This window comes from Carcharodon carcharias, chromosome 28 (assembly GCF_017639515.1).
Source record: "Carcharodon carcharias isolate sCarCar2 chromosome 28, sCarCar2.pri, whole genome shotgun sequence".
NCBI classification, from domain to species: domain Eukaryota; kingdom Metazoa; phylum Chordata; class Chondrichthyes; order Lamniformes; family Lamnidae; genus Carcharodon; species Carcharodon carcharias.
In genome coordinates, this window is record NC_054494.1 from 32,304,997 (window position 1) to 32,318,235 (window position 13,239).

General features: G+C 47.1%; 1 protein-coding gene across 1 annotated transcript in view; it reads right to left on the bottom strand.

Annotated features, from left to right (window-relative positions):
• Positions 1-7,764: 7,764 nt before the first annotated feature.
• LOC121270795 (cGMP-dependent protein kinase 2) overlaps positions 7,765-13,239 on the bottom strand; it is a 49,078-nt gene continuing 43,603 nt past the window's right edge. The window contains exon 19 of the mRNA XM_041176235.1: positions 7,765-8,071. Coding sequence (XP_041032169.1) covers positions 7,976-8,071 — 96 coding nt within the window. The 3' untranslated portion in view covers positions 7,765-7,975. The remainder of the gene's footprint in view (positions 8,072-13,239) is intronic.

Sequence of the window (13,239 nt, forward strand, 5' to 3'; positions counted from 1 at the left end):
AGTCACCTGATTGCTGAGTAAACACCATTGTACTGCAGAATAAGGAATAATTCATGTTCATATTCGAATTAATTAAGGTACAAATGACACAATTGCTTCAGCCAATTCAGCAAATTATAATGAAATAAATGATCATTGAGTTGAGATATTTTTATCTTTAGCCTTCTTGCGTGCTCTATTTCTCTCTCTATCTCTCGTTTGCTTTCTCTCATTCTCTCTCTTTCACTCCCTCTCCCTTTCTCTCTATTTTCCCGTTGACTTGCTGAGAACACTGATCTTTGCTGTCAGTTTTGCTCTGGGTTTCATGCAGGATTCACTATTATAATTGCCCACGAGGTAAATACAAGTCAGTGAGGAGGATCTGATCTGATCTGAGCTCTAGCAGAAGCCTGGAAGTTCCCCTCCAAGCCACACACCAAAATGACGTGGGAATATATCGCCATTCCTTCACTGTCGCTGGGTCAAAATCCTGGAACTCCTTACCTACACCACATGGGCTGCAGTGGTCCAAGAAGTCAGTTCTTCTCGAGGGCAATTGGGATGGGCAATAAATCCTGGCCCAGCAAGTGATGCCCACATCTCATAAATGAATTTTTAGAAATTGCCATGTTCTGGGTCTGGTTCTGTGTGTAACCTGGATCAGGTTCTGTTGTAATCTGGACATGATTCTGTGTGTAATCTGGACCTGATTCTGTGTGTAATCTGGACTTGATTCTGTTGTAACCTAGACCTGATTCTGTGTGTACAATGGACTTGATTCTGTTGTAATCCAGATCTGGTTCTGTGTGTAATCTGGATCTGGTTCTGTGTGTAATCTGGATATGGTTCAGTGTGTAATCTGGACCTGATTCTGTCTGTAATCTGGACCTGATTCTGTGTGTAATCTGGACTTGATTCTGTTGTAATCCAGATCTGGTTCTGTGTGTAATCTGGATCTGGTTCTGTTGTAATCTGGACCTGATTCTGTGTGTAATCTGGACTTGATTCTGTTGTAATATGAACCTGATTCTGTGTGTAATCTGGACTTGATTCTGTTGTAATCTGGACCTGATTCTGTGTGTAATTTGGACTTCAGCTGATGAATCAGCACTGAGGGTGGCAAGGGTTACAGAATGTACTCTGGATGGGGCACTTCAATGTCCATCACCAAGAGTGGCTCGGTAGCACCACTACTGACTGAGCTGGCCAAGTACTAAAGGATGTAGCTGCCAGACTGGGTCATGAAGCTCCCATATTTTTCATAATATTATTGTGGGGTATTGTAAAGCAGGCTTACGTGTGTCTGATTTAACTGAATTAGAGTCGGATAAACTGCAAGGTTGAAATTATCAAAAGATTTAGGTGCAAAAAGGGTGTTTGAAATACTGATGAGTGAGCGAGATTAAAAGTCTCAGCAGATGAGGTATGGATGAAATTTGCATTTTAAGACAATTGGAGAAATGTTTGGTTTTCAAGGGAAAATGGGGGAGGATTTTTCCTTCATTGGGTGGTCTCGGCAGGGACGGTCTGGAAGCCGACTGCCGCCCGCAATCGGGGCCGGACCGCGATTTCATGAAACACGAGGGGCAAGCGCTGTCCATGTGGGGAGGGGAGGAGGGCGAACGTCAACTTCAGGCATGTGCGCGAGTACACACTTGAAAATCTCCCTGATGGACAGGGAGGTGAACATTTTTCAAAATAAAAATAAAGCGTTTAAAAATGTTATAAAACTTGTCCCCTCATGTGACTCTGAGCAGGGTCATGTTATTAACTGCATTTTAAAATTTTGATTTTATTTTAATTTGCTGTTGGAAACCTCACGCTGCCTGTGGATGACGTTTCCTAAAAAGTAAGGCTGGATGGGCAGTGAAAAATTCTTCGCGATTAACCTCTTAACCCCCTTAATAGGTCTTTTAATTGTCGGCTGCTGACTCTGGCATGCATCTGCTGACCGAAATATCACGCAAGTGCATGACGGTGTCGGGACACTCACCCAACGTCAGCACATGTCATTCTACGCTTGGCCAGGTCAGGCATGCTCCCACCCGCCGAGCTAAAAGTCCTCCCCATGATTAAGTTTTACAACTGGCAGGATAAACAGGGCAAGGTTATGATGTTTATTTTTCCCTAAAAGGGAAAGGTCACGTTGACAACATGAAAGATTTTTATGTAATGGGGAAAGTAAATTCCAAAGACACGTGGGAACAATGGGATTTACAGATTAAAGAGGAAGAACTATATATTTAAAGAAGGATGGAATGTTGTGAGGGGTGGCCATGTAAGATCTAAAAGATACACCATGTGAAACAGACTTTGGGAAACAGCCTCTAGCCACTTTGCAGAAGTTTGTTGTTTCAGTAACCAAAGCTGTGTTGAAAGTCTTTGGAATTCCACTGTCGAGTGGGTGTTTGTGGTAACCTTGCTGGACCGTTATCTTAAAGGGGGTGTGTAGTTGGGAGTCAGGTTCATTAGTAATTTTGGGATTTGTTATAATATTAAACAATGGGGGAGGCAGTGGCACAGTGGTATTGTCACTGGACTAGTATTCCAGAAACCCAGGGTTATGCTCTGGGGACCTGGGTTCAAATCCCACCACAGCAGATGGTGAAATTAAAAGTCTGACAACAACCACCAAACCATTGCCAATTATTGTAAAAACCCATCTGGTTCACTAATGTCCTTTAGGGAAGGAAATCTGCCTCCTTACCTGGTCTGACCTATTTGGCACTCCAGACTCATAGCAATGTGGCTGAGTCTTAAAAATGCCCCCTGAACAAGGGCAATTAGGGATGGATAATAAATGTTGACCTAGACAGTGTCACCAATATCCCATGCACAAATATAAAAAAGATGTAACTTTGTGCATGCGTTTTAATTCTTTTCTTTTGATATAAATGTTTTAATTTAATTTTTAAAATCTCTAAAGGCATTAGTGGGTTCATTGCACAAACCTTGTCATAAATACGAATTGCAAAACCGTTGCGATAACGTGGCCAAGTTTCCCTTTGGATTTGGTCAGCCTGGCAAATACCACCTGCGGTATAACAACTGGGTCTGTGGCAGGTGGTGAAGGAACCAACAAGAGGGAAAAGCCAACATCAGGCGGTGTGGTACTACCACCGTGCTACAAGAGACAGATATCGCACAGACCTAGCAACTCAAGGCTGGGCATCCATGAGGTTCTATCGACCATCAGCAGCAGCATTGTACTCAAACACAATCTGTAACCTCATGGCCCGACATATCCCCCAATCTACCATTACCATCAAGCCAGGGGATCAACCCTGATTCAATGAAGGGTAGAGGAGGGCATGCCAGGAGCAGCACTCAATATATCTAAAAATGAGGTGTCAACCTGGTGAAGCTACAGCACAGGACTTCTTGCATGCCAAACAACATAAGCAGCAAGTGATAGACAGAGCTAAGCGATCCCACAACCAACGGATCAGATCTAAGCTCTGCAGTCCTGCCACATCCAGTGATGAATGGTGATGGACAATTAAACAACTCACTAGAGGAGGAGGCTCCACAAATATCCCCATCCTCAATGATGGGGGAGCCCAGCATAAAATTGCAAAAGATAAGGCTGAAGCATTCGCAACCATCTTCAGCCAGGTGCCAAGTGGATGATCCATCTCAGCCTCCTCCTGAGGTCCCCACCATTGCAGATGCCAGTCTTAAGCCAATTTGATTCACTCCACATAATATCAAGAAACAGTTGAAAGCACTGGATATTGCAAAGGCTATGGGCCTTTCAGCATTAGTACTGAAGACTTGTGCTCCAGATCTTGCTGTGCCCCTAGCCAAGCTGTTCCAGTACAGCTACAACACTTGCATCTATCTGGCTATGTGGAAAATTGCCCAGGTATGTCCTGTACACAAAAAGCAGGACAAATCCAACAAGGCCAATTACCGCCTCATTGGTCTACGCTTGACCATCAGCAAAGCTATGGAAAGGGTCATGAACAGTGCTTTCAAGCGGCACTTGCTTAGGAATAATCTGCTCGCTGATGCTCAGTTTGGGTTCCGCCAGGTCCACTCAGCTCCTGACCTCATTACAGCCTTCGTTCAAAGATGAACAAAAGAGCTGAACTCCCAAGGTGAGGTGAGAGTGACTGCCCTTGACACTGAGGCAGCATTTGACCCAGTGTGGCGTCAAGGAGACCAATAAAAACTGGAGTCAATGGGAATCGGGGAGAAAACTCTCCATTGATAGGAGTCATACCTGGCACAAAGGAAAATGGTGGTGGTTGTTGGTCAATCATCTCAGTTCCTGGACATGACTGCAGGAGTTCCTCAGGGTCATGTCCTAGGCCCAAGCATCTTCAGCTGCTTCATCAAAAGCCTTATTTCCATCGTACAGTCAGAATGGGGACGTTCACTGATGATTGCACAATGTTCAGCATCATTCACGACACAGATACTGAAGCAATCCATGTCCAAATAGAACAAGAGCTGGACAATATCCAGGCTTGGACTGACAAGTGGCAAGTAACATTTGCACCACACAAGTACCAAGCAATGGTCATTGTTATGGCCAGGTGAGAAGGGGTGAATGGGCTTCCATCTATTCAACCTCTTCGGTTGGTCACAACAAATGTTTAACTTGCTTTTTCTCGAGAATATATCTTTTCCAAACCAGGATGTGTTTTACTATTTAAGCTGTGAGCAATAAGGAGCCATCAAACAAGGTTTTCTCGAGTTAAAGAAAGAGGAAATTTATTCACCACTAAACCTGAGAAACAAACACACACAAAAGCCCCCACACACACAACCCCATAAACACAAACACAGGCATGTACACACACACACACACACACACAGGCATGTACACATAGACACACAAACACAGGCATGTACACATACACACACAAACACAAACACAGGCATGTACACACACACACACAAACACAAACACAGGCATGTACACACACACGCATGTGCAGACACACTTGCATGCACACACACGTACAGACATGCATGCACATGTGCACAAATAGACACTCATGCTGACACACACGTGCGCATGCACATGCACGCATGCATGTGCGCACATATGAATGTATACACATGTGCACACACATACACGCACCAGAGATAAGGGAAGTTAGAGTCTAATTTTAAAAAGTTACGGTTAAGTGTCCTTTAATTGTCCTTGAGGTGTAGATTTTTAAACATTGTGGCTGGCTTTGGTTAGCTGGTTTTGTGGATGCAGTCAGATGTAGAAGATGTTGCAATTATTACAAGATCTCAGTTTTCTGGCAGGTTTCTAGTAACATTGGCCTCTGAACTGGGTAATACACTTGTTCCAAGAGAGGGAGAGAGCAGCAGCCCTCGGCCTATTTCCTCTGCTGCAAACGTTCTTATAATCTCTCTCCAGTGGCTGCAGTCTGGTCTATTATACTTCACCCGTTGTGTATTTTCAAGGGGTTTTGGGTGTGTTTGTATGTGGCAGCCAGTGTTTCAATATCCTGCACTTTGCATAATAATGTCTCTTCCTCAGGCAGTTACAAGTTTTGATAGGTGTCTGAATTACAGGAAACATCTCTCTCTTTGTGTTCCCTTGAGGGTGATTTGTATGTTTTTCACCTTCCTCTTGGAAGGTGACCTTGCATTTTTAGTTGCTTATTCTGAGTCATTTCAAATTGCAAAGTGTCCAGTCAGCTGAAAATTGAAAAATCAAAAATAAAGGGGCATTGCCTCGTGACACCATCTCCAACAAAAGAGAATCCAACCATCACCCCTTGACATTCGCTAAATCCCCCACTATCAACAACCTGGAGGTTACTATTGACCAGAAACTGAGCTCAACTAGTCATATAAATACTGTGGCTACAAGAGTAGGTCAGAGGCTTGGAATTCTGCAGTGAGTAACTCATCTCCCGACTCCCCAAAGCCTGACTATCATCTACAAGGCACAAGTCAGGAGTATGATGGAATACTCCCCACTTGCTTGGATGAATGCAGCTCCCACAACACTCAAGAAGCTTGGCACCGTCCAGGACAAAGCAGCCCACTTGATTGGCACCCCATCCACCACCTTAAACATTCACTCCCTCCACCACCGACGCACAGTAGCAGCAGTGTGTACCATCTACAAGATGCACTGCAGCAACTCACCAAGGCTCCTTAGACAGCACTTTCCAAACCTGTGACCTCAACTATCTGGAAGGTCAAGGGTAGCAGACACATGGGAACAGCACCATCAGAAGTTCCTCTCCAAGCCCCTCACCATCCTAACTTGGAAATATATCGGCTGTTCCTTCACTGTTGCTGGGTCAAACTCCTGGAACTCCCTCCCTAACAGCACTGTGGATGTACCTACACCACATGGACTGCAGCGGCTCAAGAAGGCAGCTCACCATCACCTTCTCAAGGGCAAGTAGGGATGGGCAATAATTGCTGACCTAGCCAGCGAAGCCCGCATCCCATGAATGAATAAAAAAGGTACAATTATTCTGCATGCTCCCAGGACTTCGGCCCAGGCTACAGGTTCCCAGCCCAGGCTGCAGGCTTCAGGCCCAGGCTCTCGGCCCAAGCTGCAGGCTCTTGGCCCAGGCTGCAGGCTCCAGGCACAGGCTGCAGGCTCCCGGCCCAGGCTGCAGGCTTCAGGCCCAGGCTCTTGGCCCAAGCTGCAGGCTCTTGGCCCAGGCTGCAGGCTCCCGGCCCAGGCCGCAGGCTCTTCAGGCCCAGGCTCTCGGCCCAAGCTGCAGGCTCCAGGCCCAGGCTCTCAGCTCAGGCTCTCGGCCCTCAGCCCAGACCATGCCATGATGGTGCACAATACTCACACACTAATGAAGACTCCTTAGCACATTAATTGAATGACTCCACGCAGCTTGTGGCCACACAAAAATATGAGAGGTCTTCAATTTGTTTAAATTTTACTTGTTTCTAACAATATATTAAACATTTTAACAACTTAAGTCACATAGCCATTGAATGGGTGAATAAATAAAACATCACAGAGGCCTTGATCTGACTGCAGCCACAGTCTCCCTGATTACACACAATGTGATATTTTTATGTTCTGCAATTATACATATTCCAATGCATCTAATAGTCAATGCCTTTTAACGAAAGATAACATAAATTATCCACGATATACAAGAATATAATCAACTTTGAGGAGGAAAATTCATCGGGAACTCTCTCGTCCTATAGCTGTTGAGGCTGGAGGGTCAGTTGAAAATTTCAGAAGTGAGATTAATAGTCTTTAGTTGGGTAAGGATATTACAGGTTTCAGAACCAAGGCGGGTAGATGGAGTTAAGGTACAGATCAACCATAATCTAAACAAATGGCAGAAGAGGATCGAGGGGCTGAATGGTCGAATTCCTATTCCTCTGTTCTATCCCGTCAGCTCTGTGTCTCAATAAATTAGGTTTGTCTTTTTGACAGTAAAGTACTGAACTGTAACTCTATCTTTCAATAATTACACAAATATGTTTTCTTTGTGTGCTGCTCTCTAAAGGTGGGAAATTACCTTTCTGTAAAGTGATGAATTATTGGCATTTTTAACAGGGTCACTAACTGCTGAAGATAATTACTCGACTGCAGTGAAGTTTACCAGCATCTCCCCCATGCTCATTGGTCCCCCCTGTTCTTTTCCTGTTAACAGTCTCTCTGAGGGGTGAAGTAACAGGAAGTGTCCCTCATCGTCAGGGTCACTCACACATCAGGTGAAGGTGTCCCAGTTGTAATACAGAGCCGTATCTGATCAGTCCCTCACCTTGCTCCTTAAACCCATGTCCATAGTGCACCGGGTTCCACCTTTCTCACCGCGTCACAAGGGCTGTGGAACTGGAGGTAGGCAGGCTTCCAAAACTCCAGGCACATCCGATCGGAATACAACCATCAGATTGGAAAAATGGGTTGTTTTATTTTTTTTAAAAAAGAGAGAAAGCTTATCATCAAACATTATCTTATTCTGTCTCCTCGAAGATTCCCGAAGTCTTCCGGCTTCATCCCAGAAACATCCCAGGGTGTGGGGGTCATTCCTCAAAAATCCTCATCCCAGCCGGAGAACTCGTCCATCGGCTCATCAGTCTCAGGAGTGAAGCTGTCAAAGTTGCTGTGATCCACTGGACCTTTTAACTTAAGACAAGGGGTAAGGAAAAAAATGATAAGGGAATGACACCAGGGCTGAAAAGGGTTAAATGCGGAGGACAGGCAGCATGGCGTACACTTACATTCCCATGAATATGAAAAATTAAGGGGTGATCCAATCGAGCTGTTAAAGATAATTAAAGGATTAATAGGAGAGATGGCGGTGTTAACAGTTCACTCAGGGAGGCTGCAACATGCACTATTCACACGCATGTTGTAGTCTGGAGCTGTGGACAGTGATGGTAGAGGCTCCAACTTCCTTTCCATTTGATGGCTGACCAGGAATCTCTCCTGCTCTTACTACCCAAGGGTCTTTCCTTGTTGGAGTAAAGGAAGAGCCAGACTGACAGCTGGAAAGTTAAAAGTCAGCCTAGCCTATAGAATCGGAAGGATAATGCAGGATAGGCTGTGAGAGTGGAATATGGTTCACCATGTGGCTGGTACCTTGACAGTCAACCAGACGATGGCTTCTGACTGTAACAGCCTGAGAAACAACGAGGCCATGACACAGCTTTGTGATTTTCACTCCGGTAGATTAGGGGAAAGAGACAAGTGCTGGATAAACCTGGGCTTTAAATAATGCAAGTTACTCTAGGGGAAGACCACCAGAGGTCAGGTAGTAAAGGGGCCAGGAAAATGAGCTCGAGATTCAAACCTGCAAAAGGAAAGGAGAGGGTATAAAAGGAGACATTTGAAATGAGTACAATGTTAGAATACATGCCTGTATTTATTCTATTCTGTTACTCTGCAGTTTGAAGGAAGTATTAAAGATATTCGGCATTGACTATTTTGGGCGCCAGACATAGAAAAAGGAAATGGCCACCATTTCTGATCAGCCGCTCCTCCTGTGGAACTTTCCGTGTTCGGGCGCATTCCAATAATAAGGTGAGAAGGCCAAAAATCAGTTTGACGACTTTGTGAAACCAGTTTGCGATCGTCCACTCAGCCCGTCGATAGTGGGACACATTTCCTGCCATCGAACATCTGGAACCCCATTGTAATACATCAGTATATCATTATAAGGCCAGCCCGCTGGACACTGTCTCCCCCACCCACCGTTAGACTGCCAGCCCACGTCAGTGAGATTGTACGCTGAACTTTGAAGGGAACTCGTAGGTGAGTGCTCAGTAACATTGCAGAGGGACTCCTATTGGACTTCAAGAGTGAGGCATGTTGCGGGGGTGGAGGGGAGGCAAAGGCTGCCTTGCGGTTAAAGGTAGCGCACAACCATGCGTGGGATTGTGGGGGGGGTAGGATGGGCAAGGGGAGTGGTCATACATCAAGGACACCTTATATAAAGTAACCATTCCTCTGCAGCTGGCGCAGCCACATTGATATGATTGGAGTTGGGCCTCTAGCTTAGCTGCCCACACAGAGGCATCAAAGTGACACCAAGTGCTCCAGAGCTTTTCACCCTTCGAGCACAGACTGCAAACCAATGAGCGTTTTAGTGGACTGCAGAACAGTTGGATGAGTGGACACATTGTACAATCTCTTTGCTGAAGCTGGGCCATGGATCAGTCACTGGTGGGGACGCTCACAGCCCCTCACAATGTCAACATCCCACTTTGGACCAGTGTCCCCCATGGCTCAAGCTAACAGTGCAGCCTTGCAGTGTGGGTTAGGAGAATGCCTGTGCCTGAGCTGAGAGCACAGCGTGCAGCCCAATGGGCAGAGCTGCTGCCAATCGGTCAGGTGGAGTGGGGCAGAGGAAGGTGGGTTTCAGGCAGCCATACAGCGTACTAACCTCTGGCCATCCAAGAGATGGTCAGCACTCTCCGGGAGGAATTAAGGGGCCTTCAGACTTAACCAACAGAGGTTCTTAGTACACCCAAGCTAACCCACATTTCATCCTGCAGGAGGAGTACATCAGGAGCATGGAGCCTGGTGAACCAGCTATATTCCTTGTGGCGTACAGAGGGTGAAGGTGACGAAGAAGAGAGCGACTGAGGTGCCTGGCTGTGCAGAGAGAGGAGCAGCACCCTCAGGAAGAAGGGGCAGCTGGGGCGCCCGTACATGCCACCGAAGACCCACAGAGCAGTCGCTGGTCGGCACCCAGCTAGACCCATGGTCTATAGACGCCACCTTTCATTCCTGTCGATGACCGAGAACCAGTGTCGCTGAAGACTACGCACATCTGGGGAACTGGTAGATCACATCCACCACCTGCTGCAAAATTTGGCATCGCAGTGACATGGAGGGCATCCACTGCCAGTGGCCATGAAATTGACTGCGGCGCTCGATTTCTATGCCAGTGCCTCCTTTCAGGGCTCCACAGATGCCCTCTGTGGGATATCACAAGCCTCCACCTACAAATGCATCCATGGGGTCACAGATGCCATCTTCGCGAGGGCACACAACACAGTGCATTTCGCCCGGGGCCAGGATGCAAGGGCGATTGGATTTGCCCAGGTCTCAGGTTTCCCACAGGTGCAGGGAACACTCATATGGTGCTCAGATCCCCATCGCAACACACGGTCGACTATTTCAACCACAACGGCTTCCATTGCTGAATGTGCAACTGGAGTGCGCCCACCGCAAATGCATCCTGCAGATCTGCGCACAGTTTCCAGGGAGTTTTTTTATTCAATCCCGGGATGTGGGCTTTGCTGGCTGGGCCAGCATTTATTGCCCATCCCTAGTTGCCCTTGAGAAGGTGATGGTGAGCTGCCTTCTTGAACCGCTGCAGTCCATGTGGTGTAGGTACACCCACAGTGCTGTTAGGAAGGGAGTTCCAGGATTTTGACCCAGCAACAGTGAAGGAACGGCCGATATATTTCCAAGTCAGGATGGTGAGTGACTTGGAGAGGAACTTCCAGATGGTGGTGTTCCCAACTATCTGCTGCCCTTGTCCTTCTAGATGGTAGTGTTCGTGGGTTTGGAAGGTGCTGTTGAAGGAGCCTTGGTGAATTCCTGAATTGCATTTTGTAGATGGTACACACTCGATGGTGGAGGGAGTGAATTCTTGTGGATGTGGTGCCAATCAAGTGTACTGCTTTGTCCTGGATGGTGTCAAGCTTCTTGAGTGTTGTGGGAGCTGCACTCATCCAGGCAAGTGGGGAATATTCCATCACACTCCTGACTTGTGCCTTGTAGATGGTGGACAGGCTTTGGGGAGTCAGGAGGTGACTTACTCGTCACATGATTCCTAGCCTCTGACCTGCTCTTGTAGCCACAGTATTTACATGGCTAGTCCAGTTCAGTTTCTGGTCAATGATGTCGATAGTGGGGATTCAGTGATGATAATGCCATTGAACATCAAGGGGCGATGGTTGGGTTCTCTCTTGTTGGAGATGGTCATTGTCAAGACACTTGTGTGGCATGAATGTTACTTGCAACTTGACAGCCCAAGCATAGGTATTGTCCAGGTCTTGCTACATTTGAACAGGGACTGCTTCAGTGTTTGAGGAGTTGTGAATGGTGCTGAACATTGTGCAATCATCAACGAACATCCCCACTTCTGACCTTATGATGGAAGGGATGTCATTGATGAAGCAGCTGAAGATGGTTGGGCCTAGGACACTACCCTGAGGAACTCCTGCAGTGAGATCCTGTTGCTGAGATGACTGACCTCCAGCAACCACAACCATCTTCCTTTGTGCTAGGTATGAATACAACCAGTGGAGAGTTTTCCCCCTGATTCCCATTGACTCCAGTTTTGCTAGGGCTCCTTGATGCCATGCTCGGTCAAATGCTGCCTTGATGTCAAGGGCAGTCACTCTCACCTCACCTTGGGAGCTCATCTCTTTTGTGTTCGAGTACAGTTCTGCTGCTGCTGATGGCCCACAGAACCTCATGGATGCCCAGTCTTGAGTCGCTAGATATGTTCAAATTCTATCCCTTTTAGCACGGTGATAATGCCACACAACACGATGGAGGGTATCCTCAATATGAAGGCAGGACCTCGTTTCCACAATGACTGTGCGGTGGTCACTCCTACTGATAATGGACAAAGATCAGGCTGCCCTGCACCTAGCTCGCACACAAACTGTTGGAGGCCAACTATGGTGTCAGCGATGGACTTCAGCCCATGCAGCAGTGCAGGAGTGAAGTCCTGGACCAAGGTCTCCATGGCAGCTGGCATCCTACCAGTGTTAACCTTGATGTGTTGGCATGTTGGCACTAACACCTCAGTCTGAAGTCGGACAGACTCCTCCATCGTGCTTTGCAATCTGAGGACTGCACAGCGGACATCCCTTCCTGATGTTCCCGAGCTTGCCTTTGCAGCTCCAGAAACTGTGACATGACCGAGTCCAGAGGCTCCTCACCTGACTTGGACTCAGCAATGTTCTGGCCTCCAGCAGCTCCTCCGAGTGCTGGACACCTGGGAAGTCCCTGCCTCCACCTGCTGTGAATCAGACAGTGCGGTATGCTCACCAGATTGTGATTCCAAGGCTACTCTAAAGCTTGTCCCACTGAGGCGTGTCTTTGCACTGGTGGAGGGTGTGGGTGAGTGCTGCGATGGGACTTCAGGGAGGATTTCAGTGGATTCCTCTTCTGAGCTTCTCTCGGGGCTTGATTGGAAGCCCTGGGTCATGGACTCCCTTGGCATTTTCCCAGCAAGGAGAGTTAATTAGTGCATGGCAGTGGCCTGTGAAACAGGACACATCACTCACAGTATGGTTGTCTGATGGATGTTGCATTGCTGGATCCACACTTGGTAGAGCACCATTGACCTCACAATCAGCACAGGACCGGTCTAGATCCTCGCAGGACAGCTGGATGGCTGTTTTCAAAGTCTGTGAGGTCCTTGTTTTCAGGCATTTCTCCACCGGTCTGTGACCTCTCCCTCTTGTTGTGTGCCAGCTTGTCCTGCATGAATAGAAATGGAGAGAGTGTAAGCAGGATGCCTGCCAGGCCAGATGCTGTGTATCAAAAACAGAAAATGCTAGAAAAACTCAGCAGGTCTAACACCATCTGTGGAGAGAAAGACAGAGTTAATGTTTCCAGTCCATATGACTCTTCTACAGAGCTGATTCATATGTCTGGCATGTCTGGGTGGTGAGTGGTTCTATGGATGGGATGAGGACAATGAAGGTGTGTGTGAGAGAGTGAATGGTGATGTCCCTTGAACTGTCAGTGAGTGAGATCCCTGTGGATGTGTGATGGGTTTGTGAGCGTGTGAGTTGAGAGCGATGAGAAGAGTAACTTACCCT